We start from the raw sequence: 26,449 nt of genomic DNA, 5'->3' as shown, positions 1-26,449 counted from the left end.
CAAAAACGGAATCACTGAGTTGGAAAAAGGATCACCCCCTTCTTAAAATGACATGTAAACTCAATCAGATTAGATAAGATTAGATTAGACTTTATTGTTATTGCACATGCACATAAGGTACAATAGAGTGCGAATTACCCCACTATAATAGGGCTTAGTTAAAATGCTTAGTTTTAGTTTAGTTTTTATTAGTTTAAGGGTTAGTTTTAATTACATCTTCTATACAGAATTCACACCCTATACAAATACCACAGCTGTACAATTTTCACACCCTATACTAAATTTACCCTAATAGCCTGACAAAAGGACATAACATTATTTAATATCTGAATCACAGCTTATATAGTGTTTTGACATCGACAACCACAACCAAGCAGTGCATTTTACCTCAAACTTGCGACTAGTTAACTTTCTTAAGAGGGCTCAGTCACTTCTCGGGTCGATATTAACACACACACAAAAAAAAAAAAACAGTACACTCTCTCTGTATTTATTCCTTATTTGTCTAGCTTGTACTTATTTGAACAATGTATAAAACTTGGTTTTACAAGCACATCCTGTGTCCGTTTGCTTGTTCAAGAAGAATCGCTTTATGTATCCCCCAATTGTATGTCGCTTTGGATAAAAGCGTCTGCAAAATGGCTAAATGAAGCCTAAATGTAAATAGTGCTGAATCTGTATGTGCAAAGCTATACATATCCCATCGGACTAAAGGCTTAAAGCAGAAGGTGATTTAACAAAATAATAATGCAGGGGTGTGGTCCTTTTCCAGCTCAGTGATTCTGATTTTTTATTTATTATTATTATTATTCTTTTTTTTTTTTTCTGTCATGTTGGCATTCTCTTTCACTTGGATGTTATAAGTTGCACTGAGTAGATACAGTTGGATAAAACAAAAACTGTGTCCATATTCATTTCAGGATGCAAAGCAGCAAAATGTGATTCTTTTATAATCTTTTTATATAATTGGCATATAAACATATACCCACTCTATATGTTTGTACAGTTTAAACATGAAAGTACTATACAATCATTTAAGACATTTCTCTTTATATAGAAACCCATGGGCGTACAGTACCCCACTGTATCTTTCCCCCCTAAGAGTATACTAGAGACACCCTCTTGAAGCCTACAATGCCATTATAATACCCATATTCTTAAATCTAGCTACACAATGTTGTACGTAATTTGACTTCACAACACAAAATATTTTCCAATGCTTTTTTATTGATTAGAAGACCAATTTGCAGAGAATAACCATTTTTGCAAAGATAAGATAAGATAAGATAGAGCATGTTAATGTAAAACAATCAAGTAACTGTGGAGCAGGATGATTGTAGATCTCACAGGTCTTTAGCACAAATATAGCCCAGTGAAGTTGAACAGGATGCATCATTCCAACGGCTAGCTGTGGGGTGGAAACAGGAAATTAAATAAGTTATTCTGATCATTATAGTGTGGTAGAAACAAAATAAAACAGTATGTTCAACTTAAGGCATTTTTGACAAATGAGCCATTGTGTTATTGTATGATATGAAAATATAGAAAATATAGAATTATAAGTAAAAAAGAAACAAAACACTGCATTCTTACAGCTCCAGTTGAGCTCCCCGCAATTCTCAGTACCCAGATTGTTAGGTTCTCCAGAGCCCCAGTTGGTAAAGTCAAATGGAGTTCCATCACTCCACAACCACTGTCCTTCCTAAAGAGCCAAGACAGTTATTATAAGAGTTCACCAATGTACTCAGACTCCACAAAAAAAGGAAATTTAGCTTGGCTCTGAAGAAGTCAAACCATATTCATTAGAAACTTTTGAGATATCAGTCTAGACAAACAAACTGTAGGCCACACAGTTTCACTTACTTGTACTCCATCTTGAATACCAACCCAACAACGTGTGGCAGCAGTAGGCAACAGACTCAGCAGAAAATCGTTTTCTGCTTTACTGTGCACAGATGCGAGATTGGCATCCTGACTTTGGCAGTTTCTCTAAAGAGACACATTTTTATTGTCAATGCAAAATCTAATCTTCTAATCAGTCTGGTCTGATTGATTATTTACTCAGTATTAGTTTTCTGTCAAATTTAATTGCAGAAAAAAATTTTTTACTTTAAAAATAATAAAAATCATCTTAACTAACACTTTACCTCTGCTGTGACCCAGTTAACCGACTGAGAGAAGAACTTGTAGCATTGGACTCCAAAATTGGTCCATCCAAAGGGGCATTTTTCAACTATATCAACTGTATATCAATTATATGTTATGAAATATTAGTCAGTGGAATATCCTATTTCCTGCTATTCATCTCCAAAAGGCTACAAAATATCAAAGGTTTGGCAGAACAAGCTTTTAAAATGGATAAACAAGGGTTTGTACAAATAAATGTTTTGGTTACCTTCTGCATTCCCCATGGAGAACACAAAAAAAAGAACCAGAAGATTTCTCAGCATTGCCATGATAAACCTGAAAATGAATAAGCAGGAAAATGAAATGTCTGCATTCAAATACTGCATACTCTGGATTCTCAATCTAATTTAAAGACATAAATACTTTAAGAAGTAAAGTTTTTCAGTAGGTCTGTAAGCAAAAAACTTACTGTGGTTTTCAGATCGTTGCCTTCAGAATCTCAGAAGATGATTTTGTGAAGTTCCAGAAAGAGCCCTGCTTTTATACTTTTACACCATGTCAAGTGTGTATAAGTCACAAGGATTGACACAGGATGTCGTTGTTTGATCTGAGGACTTGACACATTAAATAACATTCAAATGAAGGAGAATGAGATAAGACAAGCCTATCGAAAAAACATAAGCCTAATTCAATATTTGACAATAATATTTGAAATGTGCGTTTGAATATATATTAATAGTTCAATATTAGTCTCCAAACTTGTGAGAAGATATGAAGGAGTAGGCGAGAAAAAAAAAAAGCCTTTTGTCAGGTGAGATCACACTCAAAGTGTATTATGGGCCATAAGTCCCAGGTCTAATGAAATATTGCAGAATATAATGCAGGTATGATGACTGGATCATCCACAAACCTATTTGCTCTGTACACAAACTAAAGAGGATCCAGCAAGGGTCCAGTGATGTCTTTCAGATATGAGGACGGTTGGAAGTCTTACCAGTGGCGCAAACCGAGCAAGCCAAAACAAAATTGCGGATGTCGTGAGCCATACCTCGCCACCAGAACCGTTGCTTGACCAAACATCTGGTTCGATTAACCCCTGGATGGCAAGCTATGTTAGAGCAATTACCCCACGTAATGACGCAGGACTTTAACTCATCCGGCACAAATAAACGGTTCGGTGGGCACGCGGGCGGAGGCGTTACCCCTTCTAAGGCCGTTAGGACCTTCGACTCGACCTCCCATGTCAGAGTGGAGACCACTAATGTCTCAGGAAAAATACACTCGGGAGTGGACGGGCATTCGGACGGACCAAAAATACGAGAAAGGGCATCAGGCTTGATGTTCTTGGAGTCCGGGCGGTACGATAGAGTAAAATCAAAACGACCGAAAAAAAGTGCCCACCGAGCCTGCCTGGAATTGAGCCTTTTAGCTGATCGTATATACTGTAAGTTCTTGTGATCAGTCCAAACGATAAAGGGCACCCCCGAACCCTCTAACCAGTGACGCCACTCCTCTAACGCTAATTTGACCGCAAACAACTCTCTGTTACCAATATCATAATGACTTTCCGCGGGAGATAAACGGTGAGAGTAAAACGCGCAAGGGTGCATCTTGTTATCTGAGGGAGACCGCTGGGAAAGAACTGCTCCTACCCCCACCTCTGACGCATCGACCTCCACCACGAACTGACGTGAGGAATCAGGGGCAATCAGAATGGGAGCCGAAACGAAGTGACTCTTCAGTTTAGCAAATGCAGCTTCGGCTGCATCTGACCACCTGAAGGCCATTCTGGGGGAGGTCAAGGCAGTCAGAGGTGCGGCTAGTTGGCTGAAGTTGCGAATAAAACGCCGGTAGAAATTAGCGAACCCCAGAAACCGCTGTAGGGCCTTACGGGAATCTGGACTTGGCCAATCCACCACAGCCTTAACCTTGTCAGGATCCATGCGAATTCCCTCAGACGAGACGATGTACCCTAGGAAGGAAACAGATTGTGCATGAAATTCGCATTTCTCCGCCTTGACAAAAAGACCATTCTCTAACAGCCGCTGAAGCACTCGTCTGACGTGTTGAACATGTTCCTGGAGAGACTAAAAAATATCAATATGTCATCCAGGTAGACATATATGAACTGATCAACCATGTCTCTCAACACATCATTAACGAATGCCTGGAAGACCGCAGGCGAGTTGGAAAGCCCGAAGGGCATAACCAAGTACTCAAAGTGCCCTCTGGGGGTGTTAAAAGCGGTCTTCCACTCATCTCCCTCCCTGATGCGGACCAAATTATAAGCATTACGCAAGTCCAATTTAGTGAAGACGGATGCTCCTTGCAACCTCTCGAAAGCCAAAGACATCAACTGCAAAGGATAGGTATTCTTAACCGTGATGTTGTTCAGCCCCCGGTAATCAATACAAGGTCACAAGGAACCATCCTTCTTCCCCACAAAAAAGAACCCCGCCCCCACTGGAGAAGAGGATGGGCGAATGATCTTGGCTGCCAGAGAATCAGAAATGTATTTCTACATGGCCTCCCTCTCGGGAACAGACAAAGAGTATAATTTGCCCTTAGGCGGAGACTTACCTGCCACTAGGTCTATAGCACAATCATAGGGACGATGTGGAGGGAGAGAAGCAGCCTGGGACTTACTGAACACCTCCTTCAGGTCGAGATACTCCATGGGCACGTTAGAAAGATCCACAGCCTCATCCTGCAAAACAGAAACAGACACCGTGGGACAAGCAGACAAAAGACAAGACTTATGACAACTGGTGCTCCACTCCGTGACAGTACCCAGAATCCAGTTGATGCGGGGATTGTGCTTACTGAGCCAGGGATGGCCCAGGACGATGGGAGCGTGAGGTGAGTCCATGAGAAGGAACTGAGTCTCTTCGGAGTGGTTGCCAGAGGTGATGAGCGTGATGGAATCCGTGATGTGTGAGAGAGCAGGTAGTAGCTGTCCATTGAGTGCGCTGACAGAGATGGAGTGCTTGAGGGAGGAGGTAGAGATGCCATGTTGCTGAGCGAAGTTATAATCCATGAAATTGCCCTCGGCCCCGGAATCCAGAAGTGCACTGCAGGTGACGTCGTTGGTGGCCCATCTCAGTCTTACTGGAAGGAGGGTAGATGGTGAGGACTTCTCGGCAGAGATCCCGCCCGATAGTAGCCTCGAGTTTACTATCGGGCCTGGTCTTTTTACCGGACAGTTCCTAACGAGATGACCAGATGTTCCACAGTAGAGACAAAGGCTCAGGGACCTCCGCCATTCCCTCTCCTCCCAGGAAAGCCGTGCTCTCCCCACCTGCATGGGCTCAGGATCAGATGGTGTACTGACCGCATCCACCGGACTGGCTCGAAGACCGCTGCCTCGTTCTCCAGATTCCTCCATAGCTTCCACTCGTCGAAGGCGTGAATTGACACGTAATGCCTGCTCTACCAGACCATTAAAAGTCTCAGGTAAGTCCAGGGTGTAGATCTCACGGTGGACGAGATCAGCCAGCCCATGCAAGAAAACGTCCCACTGCGCCTCCTCGTTCCACCGGCACTCCGCCGCGAGGGTGCGGAACTCGATGGCATAATCCGCGATCGTGCGGTTGCCTTGCTTGAGCGCGGTGAGTTTCCGGGCGGCCTCCTTGCCCGCCACCGCACGGTCGAACACCCTCCTCATCTTGGCGGCGAGTGCCGTGAACGAGGAGCAGCAAGGATCACGGTTCTCCCAAACCGCCATTCCCCACAGCGCCGCCTTCCCCGTGAGAAGCGTGAGTAAGACTGCCACTTTGGACTCCTCCCTCTCGAACGTATAGGGCTGTAAAGTGAAGTGGAGAGAATCACTTGTTGAGGAATGCTCTACAAAAGTCAGGCTCACCGGAATAAGTCTGTGGCACGGGGAGGCGGGGCTCCGAGATGTCCCGTGGTTCTGAAGGTGGTGGGGAAACGGTCGGTGGGGCTGGCGCAGTGGGAGCGCGAAGTTGTTGCATATGTTGGGAGAGCTTGGACACCTGTGTTACCAGCGCCTGGACGGCGCGTCCGGTGGAAGAGATGCTCTCCTGCTGCTGATTCATATGAGTTATGCTGTGGCTGATGAACTCGGTGAAAGCCGCTGAACTCGCTGCATCCATGATGAGGGTCAGATCGTTCTGTCACGGAAAAGAAGACTGGATGCAAATGCATACAAATGACATACAGCCAAGTTTGGTGACCCATACTCAGAATTCTTGCTCTGCATTTAACCCACCCAAAGAGACACACAGCAGTGAACACATAAACCATGAACACACACCCGGAGCAGTGGGCAGCCATTTATGCTGTGGTGCCCAGGGAGCAGTTCGGTGTTCAATGCCTTGCTCAAGGGCAACTCAGTCGTGGTATTGCCGGCCCAAGATTCAAACCCACAACCCTAGGGTTAGGAGTCAAACTCTCTAACAACTAGGCCACGACTTACCCTAATTGGCTTAAAACATATCCTAAAATCCTCACTAAATATCCCAGTAAAACAAATTTTAGAACAAAATCAATGACGTTTTTGGAGATTTACACGAATGGATGCTGATTTCATTGTACAGTGTACGTTTTACTGCAATGATGGATGTCCATATGTTTTATTGGAAGGTTTACATTAGGAAGGCAGCATCTATGTCTTTAAGGAGGACCGTGTGATTGAATTTGATGGCCTGCTTGCTGCAGACACTCTTGTGGAATTCCTTCTCAATGTAAAGAATCTGTATTTATCATAAATCTAAACATCTAATTGTCGTAGTGCTTTTATATGTAATTTCAACATTCTGCCACCCTCTCACCTTCGTCCTTTAGTTGATGGAAGATCCGGTTGAGATAATTGACAATGCTCATGAATTGCGAGCGTTTGACCGAATGGCTCTGAACGTAAGTATGTGTGTGCAGACTATGAGGGACAATTATATCTTTCAGCTGTGGTTATCTGATATCTGCACCTTCCAAACACATACCTACATAGTATGCAATAAATTAATACCATGCAATAAATGTTAACACATTCATTTTTAAACGTCTCTACATTCCAGTTATGTTTTTTAAATGCACAATGAAATCTTATAGGCTGTCTTGAGTATTGTAGGTTACTACTCTTTCAAGCTATAGTTGACATTTAGAGGTCATTTATTTCAAGTCACACCTCAAGTAGGCTACAAAAATAAAGGTTCCAGTACGAGCAAAAGGGAATTTACAGTTTTTGATGCAGTTGCCTTTTAGTAAACAAAAAAAAAAGCTTGTTTTTAATTGTTTTACGTTTCCTCAGATTATCTTGCATTCCAGGAGACAGCTGAACAATTTCAGCCTTTTATCAAATTTTTTGCCACCTTTGAGAAATCTGTGAGTATTGCATTTATATATGTTGTCTTTTGGGGACTGGATAATTCTCTGAAAACCACTGATGGTAGACATGTTGCTTTAACTGTTGCATTTCAGGTTGCAAAAGAGCTGACTCTGAAGATGAATGAGGTTGACTTCTATGAGCCCTTCATGGAGGAACCAGTCACCATTCCAGACAAACCAAACTCAGAAGAAGAGCTGGTGGCCTCCATAGCCGAACACAGACGGTAATCAATAAAAGCTAATCTAATGATATTCTAAAGGATGGATAGACAGATGCGTGATACAGATTTCATATACATACTGATGATATCTGTTGACCTCCACAGATCAACTCTAAGAAAGCTCAGGGCAGAAGACATGTTTGAGACCTGGGTGAGAAACATTTGAAAAACTTTCTTCTGAATGGTCAATCGCATTATCTAGTGGTTGTATACTTCCTAATAATGTCCATGGCAATGCACTATATCAGTCTGTTCATGTCATAAGTTGAACAGTGAAAGTAAGCTTTATAACAAAATAAATTCCTGTTGTGAGCAAAGGAATACCTGTGGATATCATAAAGCATTGATACATTGAAATTAATGTTCTCTTTTGCAGGAGGATGATTTGAAAGGAATTCACATTGTAGCCTTTGCAGAAGAGGAGGACCCTTCCCCTTATCGTCACTGTTCATTGTATTCAGCTGTTTCCACTTACATCGTTTGCACCTGTCTATAAATACCTGGTTTGTTTCAGTGTGTGTTACGGAGTCCTTGTTTAATGTTGAGTGTTATTCATTGTCCGTCATTCTTGCCTTGCCTTGCCTTGCCTTAACTTGCCTTGCCTTGCCTTGCATTGCCTTGCCGTGCCCTGCCTTGCATTGCCTTGCCTTGCCTTGTCTTCTTGTCTTGCTTTCATGTTTATGTTGGATTTGGATTCTCTGGTTTTGACCCTGCCTGGACTGTTTACCCCTTTGGATTATCCCTTAATAAAAGATTCATACCTGCACTTGGTTCTCTCTCCTCGTTCCTGTAAAACCGAACGTGACAGAAGGATTCCGTCACACAGAGAACCAGCGGTATGTCTGCCCATGTCTCATCCCCAGCCACAGAGCGGGAGAGAGGCAGTTTTGAGGGAACTCGCCTGGTGGTTTCCCGGGGGACCAGGGGAGGTCGCCGAGGAGGGAGTGGTCGAGAGGAGACTCAGCATCGCTCTCAACCATGGCCTCCCTTTGATCCGGGGCTCCTGTGGAATGGGTCAGAGCCACCGTCTCACCATGGCGGACAGAGATGTGAGAAGAAGCGCACACCTGGTGGCGCCACTGCCCATGATGGCAGCTAGATTCGCGCCAAGAGGCAGGATGGACGCCAGCACAGTGCCACAACCCAAGATGGCCGCCAGCCCGGTGTAACAGCACAAGATGGCCGCCAACCCAGCGCCGCTGCGGTGCATGGCCACCAAACCCGCACCACGAGGCAAGATGGAAGCCAGCCTCACACCACAGTATCAGATGGCCACCAGCTCAGTGCCGATGTTCAAGATGGCTGCTGACTCATTCTTAGAGTATTTCTCCATGCTGTCACAGATCCTAGAAGCTCCCCAGACTGTTCACGTCAAAGCTGCTGAGCCAGCGCCACAACCCAAGATGGCCGCCAATCCAGCACCACAGCACAAGATAACTGTCAGCCTAGCGCCACAGCACAATAGGGCCGCTAACCCAGCGCCAATGCCCAAATTGGCCACCGGTCCAGCCCCACAGCACAAGATGGGCGCCAGCTTAGAGCCACAGCACAAGATGGCCGACTCAACGCCTGAGTCGCCAGTCAAGGTGCCACTGACTCACCATCATAGAGGGCGGAGGACGAGGAGACAGGCGTCTACCGTTCCTCAAGGCCTGGAGAACGTTCTCGAGTGGGCCGCTGCCATCCAGGGGTAGGTTCCCAAGCGGGTCGCTGCCGTCCAGGAGGACGTTCCCAAGCGGGCCGCTGCCGTCCAGGGGGACGTTCCCGAGCGGGCCGCTGCCGTCCCCGAGGTAGTGCCCGAGGCCGTTCCCGATGCAGTGACCGAGGCGGTGCCCGATGCTGTTACGGAGGTCGAGGCGGTGCCTGATGCTGTTCCGGAGGCCGAGGCGGTGCCCGATGCTGTTCCGGCTGAGGCGGTGCCCGATGCTGTTCCGGAGGTCGAGGCGGTGCCCGACGCTGTTCCGGAGGCCGAGGTGGTGCCCGATGCCGAGGCGGTGCCTGATGCTATTCCGGAGGCCGAGGCAGTGCCCGAGGTTGTTCCGGAGGCTGAGGCAGTGCCCGAGGTTGTTCCAGAGATCGAGGTGGTGCTCGATGCTGTTCCAGAGGTCGAGGCGGTGCCCGATGCTGTTCCAGAGACCAAGGCGGTGCCCGAGGCCGCTCCCGATGCCGTGACAGAGGCGGTGCCTGAGACCGTTCCAGAGGCAGTGCCTGAAGCCGAGGCGCCTCAGGTCGCCACAGACAGTCCAGAGTCGAGTCAGGTTCCCGTGAACTCTCCAGAGTCGAGTCATGTTCCTGTGAACTCTCCAGAGTCGAGTCATGTTCCCGTGAACTCTCCAGAGTCGAGTCAGATTCCCGTGGACTCTCTGGAGTCGAGTCAGGTACCGGTGGACTCTCCGGAGTCGAGTCAGGTTCCGGTGGACTCTCCGGAGTCTAGTCAGGTTCCCGTGAACTCTCCAGAGTTGAGTCAGGTTCCCGTGAACTCTCCAGAGTCGAGTCATGTTCCCGTGAACTCTCCGGAGTCGAGTCATGTTCCTGTGAACTCTCCGGAGTCGAGTCATGTTCCTGTGAACTCTCTGGAGTCGAGTCAGGTACCGGTGGACTCTCTGGAGTCGAGTCAGGTTCCGGTGGACTCTCCGGAGTCGAGTCAGGTTCCGGTGGACTCTCCGGAGTCTAGTCAGGTTCCCGTGGACTCTCTAGAGTCGAGTCATGTTCCTGTGAACTCTCCGGAGTCGAGTCATGTTCCTGTGAACTCTCTGGAGTCGAGTCAGGTACCGGTGGACTCTCTGGAGTCGAGTCAGGTACCGGTGGACTCTCTGGAGTCGAGTCAGGTACCAGTGGACTCTCCGAAGTCGAGTAAGGTTCCGGTGACTCTCTGGAGTCGAGTCATGTTCCCGTGAACTCTCCGGAGTCGAGTCAGGTTCCGGTGGACTCTCCGGAGTGGAGTCAGGTTCCGGTGGACTCTCCGGAGTCGAGTCAGGTTCCAGTGGACCCTCCGGAGTCAAGGCAGGTTCCAGCGGACCCTCCAGAGTCGAGTCAGGTGTTTGTGGACCCTCCAGAGCCAGGGCCAGTCACCGATGACCCTCCAGAGCCAGGGCCAGTCACCGATGACCCTCCAGAGCCAAGTCAAGTCAATGGGTGGTCTGCTGCCCCGTCCTGGGGGACTCCGGTCTCAACCACGAGGACGTGGTGGTCATCCGCTCTGCCCTGGGGGACTCTGGCGGCGACCACGAGGAAGTGGTGGTCTTCTGCTCCGCCCTGGGGGGCTTTCGCCCTGACCACACAGTTGTGGTGGTCTTCCGCTCCACCCTGGAGGGCTCTGGCTTTGACCACATGGCCATGTTGGGCTTCTGCTCCGTCCTGGGGGGCTTCCGCCCTGACCACACGGCTGTGGTGGTCCTCTGCTCCGCCCTGGTGGGCGCCTCAACATGCCCTTCTTGGACTTCTGTTTTGTGTTCATGGTTTCTGTTTTGTTTCTGTCTGTTCCCCTCAGTTAGTCTTGCCCTCCATCCCTCCCCCTGAACCTCCTCCGGTCCTCCTCCCTCCTGGTCTCCCTGTTTTGTGTTTACACTTCTGGTGTCTGTTCCCCAAGTTTTCTTTTCCGGCACTCCGTCCCTCCCCCTGAGCCTCCACCTGTCCGCCGCCCTCCTGGTCTTTTTGGTTTGTTTTTTGTGTCTGAGGAGCATCTGGAAGCTGCTCCTTAAAGGGGGGGGGGGGGGGGTAATGTCACAGTGTCTGGTCTGTGTATCCCTGGGTGTCCACTAAAGGTCTCACTTCCCCTTATCGTCACTGTTCATTGTATTCAGCTGTTTCCACTTACACCGTTTGCACCTGTCTATAAATACCTGGTTTGTTTCAGTCTGTGTTACGGAGTCCTTGTTTAATGTTGAGTGTTATTTATTGTCCGTCATTCTTGCCTTGCCTTGTCTTCTTGTCTTGCTTTCATGTTTATGTTGGATTTGGATTCTCTGGTTTTGACCCTGCCTGGACTGTTTACCCCTTTGGATTATCCCTTAATAAAAGATTCATACCTGCACTTGGTTCTCTCTCCTCGTTCCTGTAAAACCGAACGTGACACATTCTTTATAAAGACAATAATATTCATTTAGTGTGAGCATCATCAAAACTTGACCTTTAATATGGGTTTCAGATGGTTTTGAATTCTTGGAGATTTTGAAGGAGGTGACCAGAAACAACACACACAATCCAGACTTGAGTATTGTGTGGATCGACCCAGACAACTTCCCACTGGTGACTAAAACAAGTTTGGATAGTTGCATGATGATATATATATATATATATATATATATATATATATATATATATATATATATATATATATATATATATATATATATATATATATATATATATATATATTGTGTCATTACTGCTGTGATATGAAATGGATGACAAAAATTTAAAGAAAAATTATTTCTTTCTTTTGAACCACCCTTAATATGCACATTTTCTTTCTTGGCTCATTCCTTACTGGGAGAAGACCTTCAAGGTTGACCTCTTCAGACCACAGATTGGTGTAGTTAATGTTACAGATTTAAGTGCATAACTTTCATTTTTAATCAAATCAGCTGAATTCATTATGAAAGCCCTCTTTCTTACTGACATGTCCTCTATGACCGGCGGACAGTGTCTGGTTGAAGATCCCTGATGATGATGAGTTGCCGTCACCCGAAGAGCTGGAAAACTGGATAGAAGATGTGCTCTCTGGAGCAGTGAATACAGAGGATGATGATGATGATAATGATAGTGATGATGATGATGACGATGATGATGATGACGATGATGATGATGATGACGACAATGAAGATGAAGACGACCATGATGGTGATGACGATGATGATGATGATGATGATGATGATGATGAATGATTCATAAACCTTGAACTTCAAACAAATCTGCTGAAGGAACGTCTTTTACAGCAAAATCATTTTGTACATTTTGTACATCAGTGGATAAACTGCAGTGTTCTTAATATCACATTGAAACGATACACGTCAAAATGTATCTTATTTATATGGATGAAAATAATTTCTTTTAATCACCTCTAAACTGGAAATTGATAAAGGGATTCAAATGAAACACTGTGGTGTCATTTTGTCACAGCATTATATATTACTTATATATTATATATTATTATATATTTTCTACTGTAATCAATCACACAAGATAATAAAACTTTACAACTGGGAAGGAAAGCATGTTAATATTTAACCTTTCAAGGTCTTATGAGCTTTCATATCTAGAAGATTTGACACAGAACAGACAGTGATCTGGGTGGTTAGAGTCCTTGATGCTTTTAGCAGCTCTGCCTCATCTGAGATAGATGTCATAGAGACAGGGGAGAGCAGTCCTGAGCTCAGCTAAGCGTGCCACTCTCTGCAGGGCTTTGCAGTCCTGGAAAGAGCGGTTCCCATGCCACACTTAGATACGCCGAGTAAGTATGCTTTCTATGATACCAACAGTTATGAAAAAAATACTTTTAGGGGATGTTTTGTTGAAAATAATGCACAAGTACGCAATCTTCTAGCCTGGAATGCTACAGTATAGCATTCTAGATGAAGCACAGACTTTATTAGAGTCACAGAAATGCAAACATTTTGTTGAAAAATGCATAATACACAATCTTAAAGCATGAAATCCATAAGTACATTAACAATACTTTTAGACAGATATGTCAGAATGTCAGGCGAACAGTGTTTGGTTGATGATAATGATGATAACGACTCAGATACTGTGAACCTCATACAAATCTGCTGAAAGAGCTTTTTTATGTCTTTTACCTTTCCTTTTATTATAATCACCTATCCAAACTGGAAATTGTTAAAAGGATTCAAATTAAGTATATTACCGTACTACACATTTACAATAATAAATCTTTACAACTAAATAGAAAAGTGTGGTTATATTTAATTATGTAAGGCCTTATGGGTTTTCATATTTATACAATTTGACAGGATATTTGACAGATTTGATTAGTCAAAACCGCTGCAAAATATATTTTGATCTAAATTCTGATTTTGAATTTAGCAATGATCAATGACCTTATTATAAAATTCAGTGAACAGTGCCTGTTTAGGAATTTGGTTCAAGTATTCTTTGATCAGTTATTAAAATAATTATTTTTTTAAATGCATTTAGATTGACACTTGAGAAGATTGGGTTGACAGGTGTGTCAGTTTAGAGCGCGTTGTGAAAAAATTTACTCTCGTACTCAAACTGTTTAAGTCAATATGGGTTTAAATTGCTTCTGTGCAAACAATGTTTGTATGTGAAGAGTATATGGATGAAGTCTGATGATCAGTAATCAAAATCTGGTCCTGGAACAGCAGCCCATACTGGGAGGGGGGCACCCTCCAGCAGTTCCACCTCCTTTAAATAGATGATGTGGTCGACCATCTCCCAATAGGACCAATTATCTAGCTCCCCCAGTTCCACCCAGTTGACAGGCTCGTCCAGGCCTACTGAAAACAGATGGATGAGGGTGCTCTCCTCAAGCCCTAGCCCTTGGACTGCATCGAAGAGGTCTTCGGCATACAGTCCAAAGGGACGATTGTCTTGTGGGCAGGGATGCGGCCCAATGGTAGGGGTCTGGATCCTTGGTCGCCTGGAAGCTGGGTATAAGAAAATCCCCATCGCCGCTGAGTCTTCAAATGGCTTGTTTGTACTGTCACGGATCGCAATAGCCGAAGACTCAAGTGCAGGCAGATGGGAAGACTATATTTATACGTCACCAAAAATAAACAAAAACACAACTGAAACCACCCCAAAGGGGGGAAAACCCAAAAGTTACAAGACATAGACTGAACACAGAGTAGACAGGCATCAAAGGCATTAACTGGTACCTATGTGAGACAAAAAAAACCAGAACAGAAAACACAGGAAGCTTATAAAGAAGTGGCAATCAGGTAAGCAGCTGGGACAAATTAAATCAAGGAATGAGGTGACAAGAGAACAGGTGAGTGGAGTTTAGAGGAATGGAGTCCAGAGGAAAGGGAGAAACACAGGTGGAGCAACTAAAACAATGATGAGGTAACAAGATGGGCGGGGTTAGAAAATAGACAGGAGAGAGCACATGGCACCAAACAAACACAACACAAGCCATGTGCTCACAGAAAGACAAAGACAGAAGACTGTGACACTTATATAGTGTTTTGACATTGACAACCACAACCAAGCAGTGCATTTTACCTCAAACTTGCGACTAGTTAACTTTCTAAAGAGGGCTCAGTCACTTCTCGGGTCGATATTAACACACAAAAAAACCCCCAATTGTATGTCGCTTTGGATAAAAGCGTCTGCAAAATGGCTAAATGAAGCCTAAATGTAAATAGTGCTGAATCTGTATGAGCAAAGCTATACATATCCCATCGGACAAGAGGCTTAAAGCAGAAGGTGATTTAACAAAATAATAATGCAGGGGTGTGGTCCTTTTCCAGCTCAGTGATTCTGATTTTTTATTTATTATTATTATTATTATATTGTCATGTTGGCATTCTCTTTCACTTGGATGTTATAAGTTGCACTGAGTAAATACAGCTGGATAAAACAAAAACTGTGTCCATATTCTTTTCAGGATGCAAAGCAGCAAAATGTGATTCTTTTATATAATCTTTTTATATAATTGGCATATAAACATATACCCACTCTATATGTTTGTACAGTTTAAACATGAAAGTACTATACAATCATTTAAGACATTTCTCTTTATATAGAAACCCATGGGCGTACAGTACCCCACTGTATCTTTCCCCCCTAAGAGTATACTAGAGACACCCTCTTGAAGCCTACAATGCCATTATAATACCCATATTCTTAAATCTAGCTATACAATGTTGTACGTAATTTGACTCCACAACACAAAATATTTTCCAATGCTTTTTTATTGATTAGAAGACCAATTTGCAGAGAATAACCATTTTTGCAAAGATAAGATAAGATAAGATAGAGCATGTTAATGTAAAACAATCAAGTAACTGTGGAGCAGGATGATTGTAGATCTCACAGGTCTTTAGCACAAATATAGCCCAGTGAAGTTGAACAGGATGCATCATTCCAACGGCTAGCTGTGGGGTGGAAACAGGAAATTAAATAAGTTATTCTGATCATTATAGTGTGGTAGAAACAAAATAAAACAGTATGTTCCACTTAAGGCATTTTTGACATATGAAAATATAGAAAATATAGAATTATAAGTAAAAAAGAAACAAAACACTTCATTCTTACAGCTCCAGTTGAGCTCCCCGCAATTCTCAGTACCCAGATTGTTAGGTTCTCCAGAGCCCCAGTTGGTAAAGTCAAATGGAGTTCCATCACTCCACAACCACTGTCCTTCCTAAAGAGCCAAGACAGTTATTATAACTGAACTCCACAAAAAAAGGAAATTTAGCTTGGCTCTGAAGAAGTCAAACCATATTCATTAGAAACTTTTGAGATATCAGTCTAGACAAACAAACTGTAGGCCACACAGTTTCACTTACTTGTACTCCATCTTGAATACCAACCCAACAACGTGTGGCAGCAGTAGGCAACAGACTCAGCAGAAAATCGTTTTCTGCTTTACTGTGCACAGATGCGAGATTGGCATCCTGACTTTGGCAGTTTCTCTAAAGAGACACATTTTTATTGTCAATGCAAAATCTAATCTTCTAATCAGTCTGGTCTGATTGATTATTTACTCTGTATTAGTTTTCTGTCAAATTTATTTGCAGAAAATAAATTTTTTACTTTAAAAATAATAAAAATCATCTTAACTAACACTTTACCTCTGCTGTGACCCAGTTAACCGACTGAGAGAAGAACTTGTAGCATTGGACTCCAAAATTGGTCCATCCAAAGGGGCATTTTTCAACTATATCAACTGTATATCAATTAAATGTTATGAAATATTAGTCAGTGGAATATCCTATTTCCTGCTATTCATCTCCAAAAGGCAAAATATCAAAGGTTTGGCAGAACAAGCTTTTAAAATGGATTAACAAGGGTTTGTACAAATAAATGTTATGGTTACCTTCTGCATTCCCCATGGAGAACACAAAAAAAAGAACCAGAAGATTTCTCAGCATTGCCATGATAAACCTGAAAATGAATAAGCAGGAAAATTAAATGTCTGCATTCAAATACTGCTTACTCTGGATTCTCAATCTAATTTAAAGACATAAATACTTTAAGAAGTAAAGTTTTTCAGTAGGTCTGTAAGCAAAAAGCTCACCGTAGTTTTCAGATCGTTGCCTTCAGAATCTCAGAAGATGATTTTGTGAAGTTCCAGAAAGAGCCCTGCTTTTATACTTTTACACCATGTCAAGTGTGTATAAGTCACAAGGATTGACACAGGATGTCATTGTTTGATCTGAGGACTTGACACATAAAATAACATTCAAATGAAGGAGAATGAGATAAGACAAGCCTATCGAACATACAACATAAGCCTAATTCAATATTTGACAATAATATTTGAAATGTGTGTTTGAAATATATTAATAGTTCAATATTAGTCTCCAAACTTGTGAGAAGATATGAAGGAGTAGGCGAGAAAAAAAAAACTTTTGTCAGGTAATATCACACTCATGAGAATCAAAGTGCATTATGGGCCATAAGTCCCAGGTCTAATGAAATATTGCAGAATATAATGCAGGCATGATGACTGGATCATCCACAAACCTATTTGCTCTGTACACAAACTAAAGAGGATCCAGCAAGGGTCCAGTGATGTCTTTTAGATAGGCCAAGAAATTACTTCATGACCACAGACGTGAGAGTGACAGGTTTGAAGCAGTAGAGAAGTTCCCACTACTCCCCTGATCTGTTAAAGGTTTGTTCGGTTGGTCAGCACAGGCTTTTAAACAGGCAGGTAAAACGTCATCTGGGATTGAAGCTTTCTTAGTCTTCTGTTTTCGGAAGACCTGCTTCACATCCTCTGCACAGACCTTAAGTGCATGGTTGAATGGTGGGAGATGGTGGGAGGGGGGTTGCAGGATCACGTGTACATGACAACGTTTTCAAAACGATTTGCGTTTACACATATCTGCGAAAACAGCAAAAATTGCTGTATTACGTATGCCAGGCCAGTAGCTGGCACTCTCACCTTGTTAGTAAACAGTACCTGTAGGGAAGTGTCAGTTATATGTTATATATGATGCATCTCCACTGTTGGTTGTAATATTTTTGAAGTAAATCCACACTTTGCAAACTCTTTCATCTACTTTAAGGAAAGCCAAATAAAGTGGACTTATTTCATTCAGAAACAAACAGTATCTCTCTGACATGGCTGCTTCATCACTAACTGCGGTAACTGAGACCAAGCCTTCTTCTTCTGATAAAGAATATCTCTTTGGATTTGAGACTTTGCAACTTTACAGATTTTCATTATGCACCAAGAGATTGTAAAACTCCAAAGAGAATGGAAAATTGAAATCACATCATATGACTCCTTTAATATGTCATCAAGTCACGGTTGTGCTTTTATGTTTTTTCCCTCAAAATAAAGTTTAATAATATTGATAAACAAAAGATATCAAATTTTTTATCATTGCTGTTGATAGGCGTTATAAGCGTTTGAAGAATTCAATCAGCAATAATAGTCTATTTTTGGTGCATCATGACATAAATCATGTGCGTTTATCTCAGAGTTGCAGGTCATTTTGCTGATGGGCGTGGTTTGTACCTGAATTGGATTATGGTGCTTTATAAGGGACTGAGCTGAATGGACATGGCACACGTTATTGTTTGTTAGTGGCTATGGTTGGTCCCACTTGAGACCTCCGACGAGCTGCCTGGATGTGAGGATGACAGAGGATCAAAGTGGCTTATTTCTTTAGTTAAATAAATATTGTCAAGCTGCAGTTGCATGTGGCATCTCCCTTTTTTTCTTATGGTTTCGTTGTAATCGTAATAATAGTTTTGCATTTATTAAGTATTAATATTAAGCATTTAGAACATAAGAGTTGAAAATGGCTTACTATTTGGCAGGTATTGCATTAAAATCACCTTTTTTATGCATTCACAACTGCTAATCAATAATTTATAATGCATTTGTAAATTAGTTATTAGTCATTTATGAACACCTTTATAAACCCTTTACAAAGGGAACTTGTAAAGTGTTACCAAGTTTGTTTTTGCTGTTTTTTTTTTAACTTGGCTAAAAAAAAAAATATATATATATTATTTCTGTTGCCACTTCATATGTTAATATGTTATATGTTAAAGAGATAGTTCACCCCTAAAAAGAAAGGTCATACAGCTTTAGAACAACACCAGGGTGTGTAAATAATGCCTGAATTAAAATTTTTGGCAGAATCACACCTTTATGTTTACATTAACAAACTATATAAAAAGTTTGCCTGGATTCGAGTCACAAGCCACAAAAATGTTAGCAGAGAAAATTTTATTTTGTCCAGGTTGGTATTCAATTTTCCTCTAAACTAATGCAAAAAAAATAAATAAATAAAATAAATTAAGGTGGTAGAGGATGGGAATGAGCAAAACAAATGATGACTCACATGAACAAGCTCTGCTGTGTGCTGTGGTCTGTTTGTACAATAAAAAGAAAAAGATCTGAGATAAGATATTCACAGGAAAACCGGAGAGACCAACAAAACTTTATTTATGCTAGCGGCGAGCCATGACAGTCAGTGATGATGGAGATAATATTATTTGTTAAAGTCACACACAGATATTTACATTTACATTTATTCATTTAGCAGACGCTTTTATCCAAAGCGACTTACAAATGAGGACAGTGGAAGCAATCAAAAACAAAAAAAGAGTAATGATATATAAGTGCAATAACAAGTCTCAGTTAGGTTAACACAGTACACATAGCAGGGGCTTTTAAATAATAAATAAAAAGAAAACAGAATAAAAATAAAGAGAATAGAGCAAGCTAGTGTTAGAGGTCTTTACACACTTTGTGCTTCTTTGGGATGGCACATTCAGGCCACGTTTTCTTGCAGAACGCAAGCTTCTAGAGGGCACATAAATCTGAAGTAACAAATTTAGGTAAATTTTTTTGATAAAAAGAGGTGTGACGTGTATTCTTTTTGGCTCATTAAAAATTTATCTTAATGCTGTGTTCTGGATTAATTGTAAAGGTTTGATAGAACTGGCTGGAAGACCTGCCAAGAGGGCATTGCAATAGTCCAGCCTGGACAGAACAAGAGCTTGAACAAGGAAAGAAACGGCTTGATCTTCTTGATTTTGAATAAAGCAAATCTGCAGGATTAAACAGTTTTAGCAATGTGGTCTGAGAAAGTCACTGACACTGTCTTGGCTAGCGCTTGAACACACATAACAAGGGTCAACACTGTCAACGTATGCAATAGAGTACGAGACCAAACGCAGCACATCTCCACACAGTAAACAAACAAGAAATTTTATAAATGTTATTTTTATATACAGTATATACTGTGTATATATATATATATATATATATATATATATATATATATATGTGTGTGTGTGTGTGTGTGTGTGTGTGTGTGTGTGTGTGTGTGTGTGTATTTAGCATTTTTTCTTGAAGTTTGTGTGCCTATAACTCAAAAAGTAGCTATTAAAGATATTTTAATATTCTTTTAGATACTGGCTCTTAAAGTACCCCTGCAGTCACTAATTTTTGTCACAAAAAAACATTTTTTCCCCATAAAAATAATGTATGCTTTTAAAATGGCTTGAATGTAACTCTACAATATTACCTCATTTAGTATACTAGGATCAATGAATATACCAGGTCCCCGCCTCCCCTCAATCACACCAGCTTGGACGTGCTCCACTTTGATTAAGTTAACTGAAGTAGTATGCACTACACAATGACATATAGAAAAATTGAATAAATTGTTAACGAATATTGAAACCGTGAGTGATTTTTATTAAAATTGTGAATGGATAATAGCCTGGAAAGTCCCCTTATAATTACTTAACAGCTGTTCCTCATCAAAGTTAATAGCAATAGATCAGTTTCTAGTCATAGACAGTCGCCTGGAGGGCAACCAGCACGAGGGGGCGCCATTGAGCGCAAGTACTGGCACTACATTTTAGCAGGGTTTTGATTAAGAGTGGCACGGCCACCCTAAAATATAATTCCCACTCCCATCTCTGTATGTTCAGCTGAGTTACAGTTTTCAGGTTTATACTCACCACTTCCTATGCGCCTTTTGCACTTACTGTAACATTTTTGTTCATTCACTTGTTCATTATTTATATTTCTGATATCTCTCTGAATGCCAGGGGTTTGAGAGATTCTGTGAAGCTCTTTTTCTTTTTGGGAAGCAATACGATACTGATTTCTGTCACTTTCAAGAGTCTCACTCAACTGTATATGCTTACTTTTTGAAATCACATTAGGGAGGTGATGCATGGTTTTCTTATCGATCTGAACGTTCAGCAGGCATTTTAACACCAAAGAATAAGTTTGCTGGAGATGTTTTACATCACTATTGTGACCCTTTTGGGTATTTTGTTTATTTTTTGGTTCTTTGAATATGAGTACTAAGAGTATGACTATTAATGTGGCAAGCCTGCCAGTCCCAAAGCTCACTCCAGTGCCCACCCCTCAAAAGCATCTTCCAGAGTGCCCTCAAGTGCCCTCTCTTCCAGAGCTTGCTCCAGTGTTGGGTGTTCCCCATTTGTTTTGATTGTATCCCAGGTGTGTCTCATGTTCCCATTATCCTGTTGTGTTTAAATAGTGTTCCCAGTTTTAGCTATAGATTTTGTCCAACCAAACAAGTTGTGTCCAGGGTGAGAGGGGTCTTTGATGATGTTACCCGTCTGTTTCTTCACTCTGGAGTTGTACAAGTCCTGAACTGGGCAGTTGCACACCAATGATCCTTTCAGCTACCTTGTCAGTCCTTTGCAGTCTTCTTATACCTGATTTGCTATCTGACCCAAACCAGATCATTGCAGAAGAGTGCAGAAAAGACTCCATAATAGCCAAGTAAAACTGTGTCATCTGTGCCTGTGTCAGGTTGAACTTTTTCAGCCAGCGAAGGAAGCACAACCTCTGCTGGACCTTTTTCACAATGGAGTCAATGTGAATGTCCCACTTCACAGAGATGGAAAGTAACGAATTACATTTACTCGCGTTACTGAAATTGAGTAGCTTTTTTGTGTACTTAAAGTAATTTTTAAAATCTGTAATTTTATTTTTACTTTTACTTAAGTTTATTTTGTTTGAAGTATTGTACTTCGCTACATTTTAAAACATTAATTACGGAGTAAAAAAGAAAAACAAAATCGCTCCCTGGAAACTACGGCAGTAAATAATGGGAAGGAGGGCAAACTGGCGCTAAAATCTCAAGAAAGATGCAGACGGACAAAACAGGCGTTAGTGGTGCATACACCGCTGAAAACGAAACCCCGTCGTATTCTGAAGTTGAACTCGAAGGAAATGAAGTGAACCCCTGGCCATATTTATGCTTTATTATGCAGCGTAAGCTATGCTTGACTATGGAGACCAAACTAGCAGCTTATACAATCTCGACAAGACCCCAACCATTCGCAAGCATGTAGAGGTAAGCTAAATAGTTTTATGGGTGGTTAAAATGAAGCTTTGAGATTTTAGCAAGAGATTTTTCACAAATTAGCGAAAAAGACAGGGGTGCATAGTGTGCAATATTATGTCATCTGCGATAATTGTTTTAATGATGTGCGCGCGAGTTTATAGTGCGTTCTTTCACTGTGTGATTCAATCTGGTAAAATGCATTTAGTGATCACAAAATTGAAGATATAGAGGCAGAAAATTTACATATTTAAATCATTTGATATAGTAAATCAAAATCACAAAGAATTAATATATATATATATACACACATATACAATTCAGAATTTGCTGGAAGTGCCCTTCTCCTTCCAAAATCCTACGTATAGCTAAGTAAGGCTTCCACAGTTGCATGTAACGTTACTATCCATAGAAATTAGTACTATCACGGTAATACTAGTCTAGATTATGGCACTGTAGAGACATCTAGTGTCCCAGTGAAATATCACAGCATTATTATTTGTTGTAAAGGTCTGAGTGATTTAGTTAAATTTCCTTAAAACATAAAAAGCCTGCTTCTGACTGGATTCTACACTGACTGTGGGGACATGATGAAAAAAAAAAACAGGTGAAAAACCTGTCTATTACACATGAATCAGTTTTGTTATTTTGATGTCTTTAAAAGATTTTTACATAAATAAAACTTTTGTAATTACAGTAGCCTATATACATTTAGTACACTGATGAAAGCAAACTTATAGTTCCCGAGTCACTTTCTCCAGTGTAGCTGAACTGCTGAAAAAAGGGCATTCAGTCAAGGTTTAATTTGACAGGATGCCAACAATTGATCAATAATCAAATTAATAATGGATTAATAATTGTAACATGTTACTTCTTGCATAACTAATATACATATTATAATATATAGAGAAATAGTTATAGAGATAGTTTGTATTTGTTGAATTACACAGCTCATACTTTATTGCTAGAAAAAATTTGAAATAACCTGTTAAGCATAAAATTATTGTCCAATAATTTTTTGCTATTTTTAAGTATACTTAAAAACACCTTGACAGTTATGATAATATTATTTGTTAATGTCAATATTTGCAAAACGTGTTGGCACACAAAGGTTTTGGCCTTCTTTGACAGCAAAATGAAATGATACAAAAGCTTTTTAAGATATAAAACGTTCTGAAGAACGTATTTAACTAGGTGCATAATGCATGCATTTGCAGTGGCTGGGCCACGACTCTGGAATACCCTGCCTTTAGAGATCAGACTGGCCCCTTCCTTGTCTATTTTTAAATCCTTGCTAAAAACTTTTTTATTTTCTTTAGTGTACTGACTACTGTGTTATGCTACATTTTGAAATGGGTGGTTTTAAATTTTTGTCTGGTCTATTTTTTATGTATGTGTAATATTCTTGCTCTTATGTAAAGCACTTTGGTCAGCCAGGAGGCTGTGGTAAATGCGCTATACAAATAAAATTGAACTTGAACTTGAAATAATGCAATACAGAAGTGGGAAAAATGATTCATTATTCAGAAATATGTTTCATGATTAATTTGATTCACATTTTGATTTAAAAGTCAAATTGAGTTTGAGTGACAGGCCCTTTGAGTACTGCAGTTTGTCTATATTGACGTTTCAATATAGCTTCAATATCTCCCGTAATATCAACACCTGTCAACAGAAATTATATTTCCATATATATATACACACATGAACAGGAAACTTGATCATTGAATAACAATGGAATATGATATTGTAAATATGAAAAAATATATTTGATCACTTCTATACATCAGAAATTTAATATCCGACTCTGGATCCTGGATCCTGCCAGAAGATATCAGTGTTTGCTATATAGTATCCACCTTATTTCTTAACTCAGAATTAAGCTGTGTCCTGTGAATATTTGTGACTGCCTATTCATAAACAGCTGTAGAGAAATAATGAGAATAATAACAAAGTGCAGTTAACAACTGTTTGCGCTACAAACCAGTGTGCTTATAATTAGGACAATACATTTAAATGGCATGGTAAGAAACATCAGTTTGCAATATGAATTAGCAAAACGACTGATTCGTTCATCTAGAAATAGCTGGAAGTGGATGACAGCAGAAGCTGTAAAGAATAAAGTGACATTATTCTGTTCACCCTTCAACCATCGATCATCGATTATTTCCACCACAATAGCATGCATGTGTTAAGTATCACAAATGTTGTATTTACCTGCTTTTCAATAATGGATTCAAAGAAAAAAAGGGGAGACACTTAGCTATATTTTAAAGCATTAATTTAAAGAATTGCTTTAAAGAATTGTTACCTAGCCAGTTTAAGAAAGCTCCTTATGGTTCAAGTAGAAATGAAAGGATTGACATTACATATTTAGGACAGAAACTAAACTGCAATTAAAAAGGAATGCACTGACCATAAAAATGACAATTATCATGTGAAAAATGAAATTCTTTGGTGAGAAAGATTGGGTTGCTCAAATATGAATCAGGAAACACCATGCCCTGTGCATCCTTTCATCTTAACAATTGAATGCAATTGACAGAGCATTTGCCCAAAATGATTTTATATTTTTATATCCACAGTGGAAATGATGGCGATTACAGTAATAAAACATAAATGCACATGCAGAGGTGTACACAAAATGATTGTAAACTAAATACACTAATAAATAAATATATATATATACTGTACATTTTTAATACATCATGAAATATATATATATATATATATATATATATATATATATATATATATATATATATATATATATACACACACACACACATTCACAGATACATGTATAACTCTGAAGATAACAAATTCCAGTTAAAAAAAGAATTCACCACAAATCATAACATGTTCTTGAAAGACATATGATGAAAATAAATTCCCAATACTTTTGTCCAATATTAAGTATTATACGATCAAAAAATTGGCACAAGATGTCCTGGTTTTAATCTTTGACCAGTCTTACCAGAAAACGTCTCACTCTTTATTACACTAAAGAGCAAACACAGAAAGTTACATTTGAAATGTGAAATCTGTTTTACCCTGAATAATTTTCTCTCTCTCTCTCTAGCATCTTCATTAACACAAAGCAAAGTATTGAGTCTTCTGTGACTCTTCTTTAAAGGCAATTTTTAAACAGTGAACTTTCAGTTTAATAGATGAAAAACCTCTTGTGCCTCTTGTGTTCAGTTTGTTTTATGGTCACAGAATCTGAGAGGATCTATTGAACTTCTCTCTATTGATACAAACAGCTTCTTCAGTCAAATAAATCTGGAATATTTCAGCTTTATAAATGTAACATTAATAAATATTTGAAGCAGGTTTGTAGCTTGTAACAGGTTATGGCATATAATGTTGATAATTCCTGACAAATGGGATGGGTTTGTATGATCTGACAGTAGAGAACTGACAATACGCAATGGGAAAATATATGCTGTAACATAACATAACAACATAAAAAAAAAAGTAGAAATAATACAAAACATAATTTTATTAGCATTAAATACACAAAAATAATATATAATCTCTAGTGGAAAACTTCACTAGAGTAGTATAAAAAATGACATTTTTGTTGTTTTTTTTCCCTAATTTTTGCTTCATAAGCAAAAAAACGCCAAGCTTGGACAAAAACGGTAAATAGCAAGGTTTATAAATGTGATAGGCAGCATTAATGGGCTTATATTTTACAAACACAATTCAATGTTTTAATCATGATACACACACATTGAAAAAAAAACTATTTTCGTAAAAAAAAAAAAAAAACTTATTTACAATTTAATTACAACACAAAAAAAGAGGCAAATTACTAATCACAATTTATTAATCACAAATGAAATGATTTTTCTTTTCCACACAATATATTACCCATTTTTCTTCCAAACATATAAAAGTGGTAGAAATCAAACCATCCAACAGGCTGAAAATGATCATGTATGTTTGGCTATTATACCACTATAACGGACTCTCTAACCAATGTTTCCAGTAATACTAGATCTCACAGAATCTCCGGTGTGCTCTGATGCTCATTTATGTCATGGTCAACAAAATAAAAAAATAATATTTCACAAACATAGATATCCTAAATAATATCTGCTATTTGCTTGCAAAAACTTAAAGCCTAAAAACATACAGACAAACAGCACAAACACACAATCACACCAGTCAGCACTAGGTAACTGGATACATACAGATATATATATATATATATTTATATATATATATATATATATATATATT

The 26,449-nt window shown here is 40.3% G+C and overlaps 2 protein-coding genes and 1 long non-coding RNA gene across 4 annotated transcripts; all 3 read right to left on the bottom strand.

Annotated features, from left to right (window-relative positions):
- Nucleotides 1–1,207: 1,207 nt before the first annotated feature.
- On the bottom strand, nt 1,208–16,960 carry LOC128019940 (galactose-specific lectin nattectin-like). The gene is made up of 6 exons (XM_052606316.1): nt 16,921–16,960; nt 2,396–2,463; nt 2,148–2,242; nt 1,864–1,989; nt 1,594–1,702; nt 1,208–1,408 (listed from the first exon to the last, which is right to left on the bottom strand). Exons 2-6 carry the CDS (start codon nt 2,454–2,456, stop codon nt 1,344–1,346), a joined length of 456 nt encoding a protein of 151 aa, XP_052462276.1. The 5' UTR covers nt 2,457–2,463; nt 16,921–16,960; the 3' UTR covers nt 1,208–1,343.
- LOC128019941 (galactose-specific lectin nattectin-like) lies at nt 1,208–16,967 on the bottom strand. Of its 2 annotated transcripts, none has more exons than XR_008185259.1 (6): nt 16,720–16,787; nt 16,475–16,569; nt 16,190–16,315; nt 15,936–16,044; nt 15,657–15,775; nt 1,208–1,284 (listed from the first exon to the last, which is right to left on the bottom strand). XR_008185259.1 is itself a non-coding variant. In XM_052606317.1 (6 exons), exons 2-6 carry the CDS (start codon nt 16,778–16,780, stop codon nt 15,711–15,713), a joined length of 456 nt encoding a protein of 151 aa, XP_052462277.1. In that variant the 5' UTR covers nt 16,781–16,787; nt 16,921–16,967; the 3' UTR covers nt 15,575–15,710. The 2 variants fall into 2 exon arrangements, 1 of the variants encoding a protein (XP_052462277.1); XM_052606317.1 differs by lacking the exon at nt 1,208–1,284 and adding an exon at nt 16,921–16,967 and having other exon boundaries at nt 15,575–15,775.
- Nucleotides 16,968–25,685: 8,718 nt separating this feature from the next.
- LOC128020338 (uncharacterized) lies at nt 25,686–26,396 on the bottom strand. Its single transcript, XR_008185355.1, has 2 exons — nt 26,184–26,396; nt 25,686–26,153 (listed from the first exon to the last, which is right to left on the bottom strand). It is a non-coding gene; the product is annotated as an uncharacterized LOC128020338 (long non-coding RNA).
- Between the last annotated feature and the right edge of the window lie 53 nt (nt 26,397–26,449).

Source organism: Carassius gibelio, chromosome A9 (assembly GCF_023724105.1).
Source record: "Carassius gibelio isolate Cgi1373 ecotype wild population from Czech Republic chromosome A9, carGib1.2-hapl.c, whole genome shotgun sequence".
NCBI lineage: Eukaryota > Metazoa > Chordata > Actinopteri > Cypriniformes > Cyprinidae > Carassius > Carassius gibelio.
Note: the sequence above shows the minus strand (reverse complement) of the source record. Positions and strands in the feature narration are given on the sequence as shown.

What these genes read in the sequence shown, in the direction of transcription:
- LOC128019940 (XM_052606316.1), bottom strand. Translation starts at nt 2,456, where the DNA reads ATGGCAATGCTGAGAAATCTTCTGGTTCTTTTTTTTGTGTTCTCCATG. An exon ending in CTCCATGGGGAATGCAGAAG is followed by an intron (nt 2,243 to 2,395) that starts GTAACCAAAACA and finishes ATTGATATACAG; the next exon opens with TTGATATAGTTGAAAAATGC. An exon ending in TTAACTGGGTCACAGCAGAG is followed by an intron (nt 1,990 to 2,147) that starts GTAAAGTGTTAG and finishes GTGTCTCTTTAG; the next exon opens with AGAAACTGCCAAAGTCAGGA.
- LOC128019941 (XM_052606317.1), bottom strand. Translation starts at nt 16,780, where the DNA reads ATGGCAATGCTGAGAAATCTTCTGGTTCTTTTTTTTGTGTTCTCCATG. An exon ending in CTCCATGGGGAATGCAGAAG is followed by an intron (nt 16,570 to 16,719) that starts GTAACCATAACA and finishes ATTGATATACAG; the next exon opens with TTGATATAGTTGAAAAATGC. An exon ending in CGGGGAGCTCAACTGGAGCT is followed by an intron (nt 15,776 to 15,935) that starts GTAAGAATGAAG and finishes TCCACCCCACAG; the next exon opens with CTAGCCGTTGGAATGATGCA.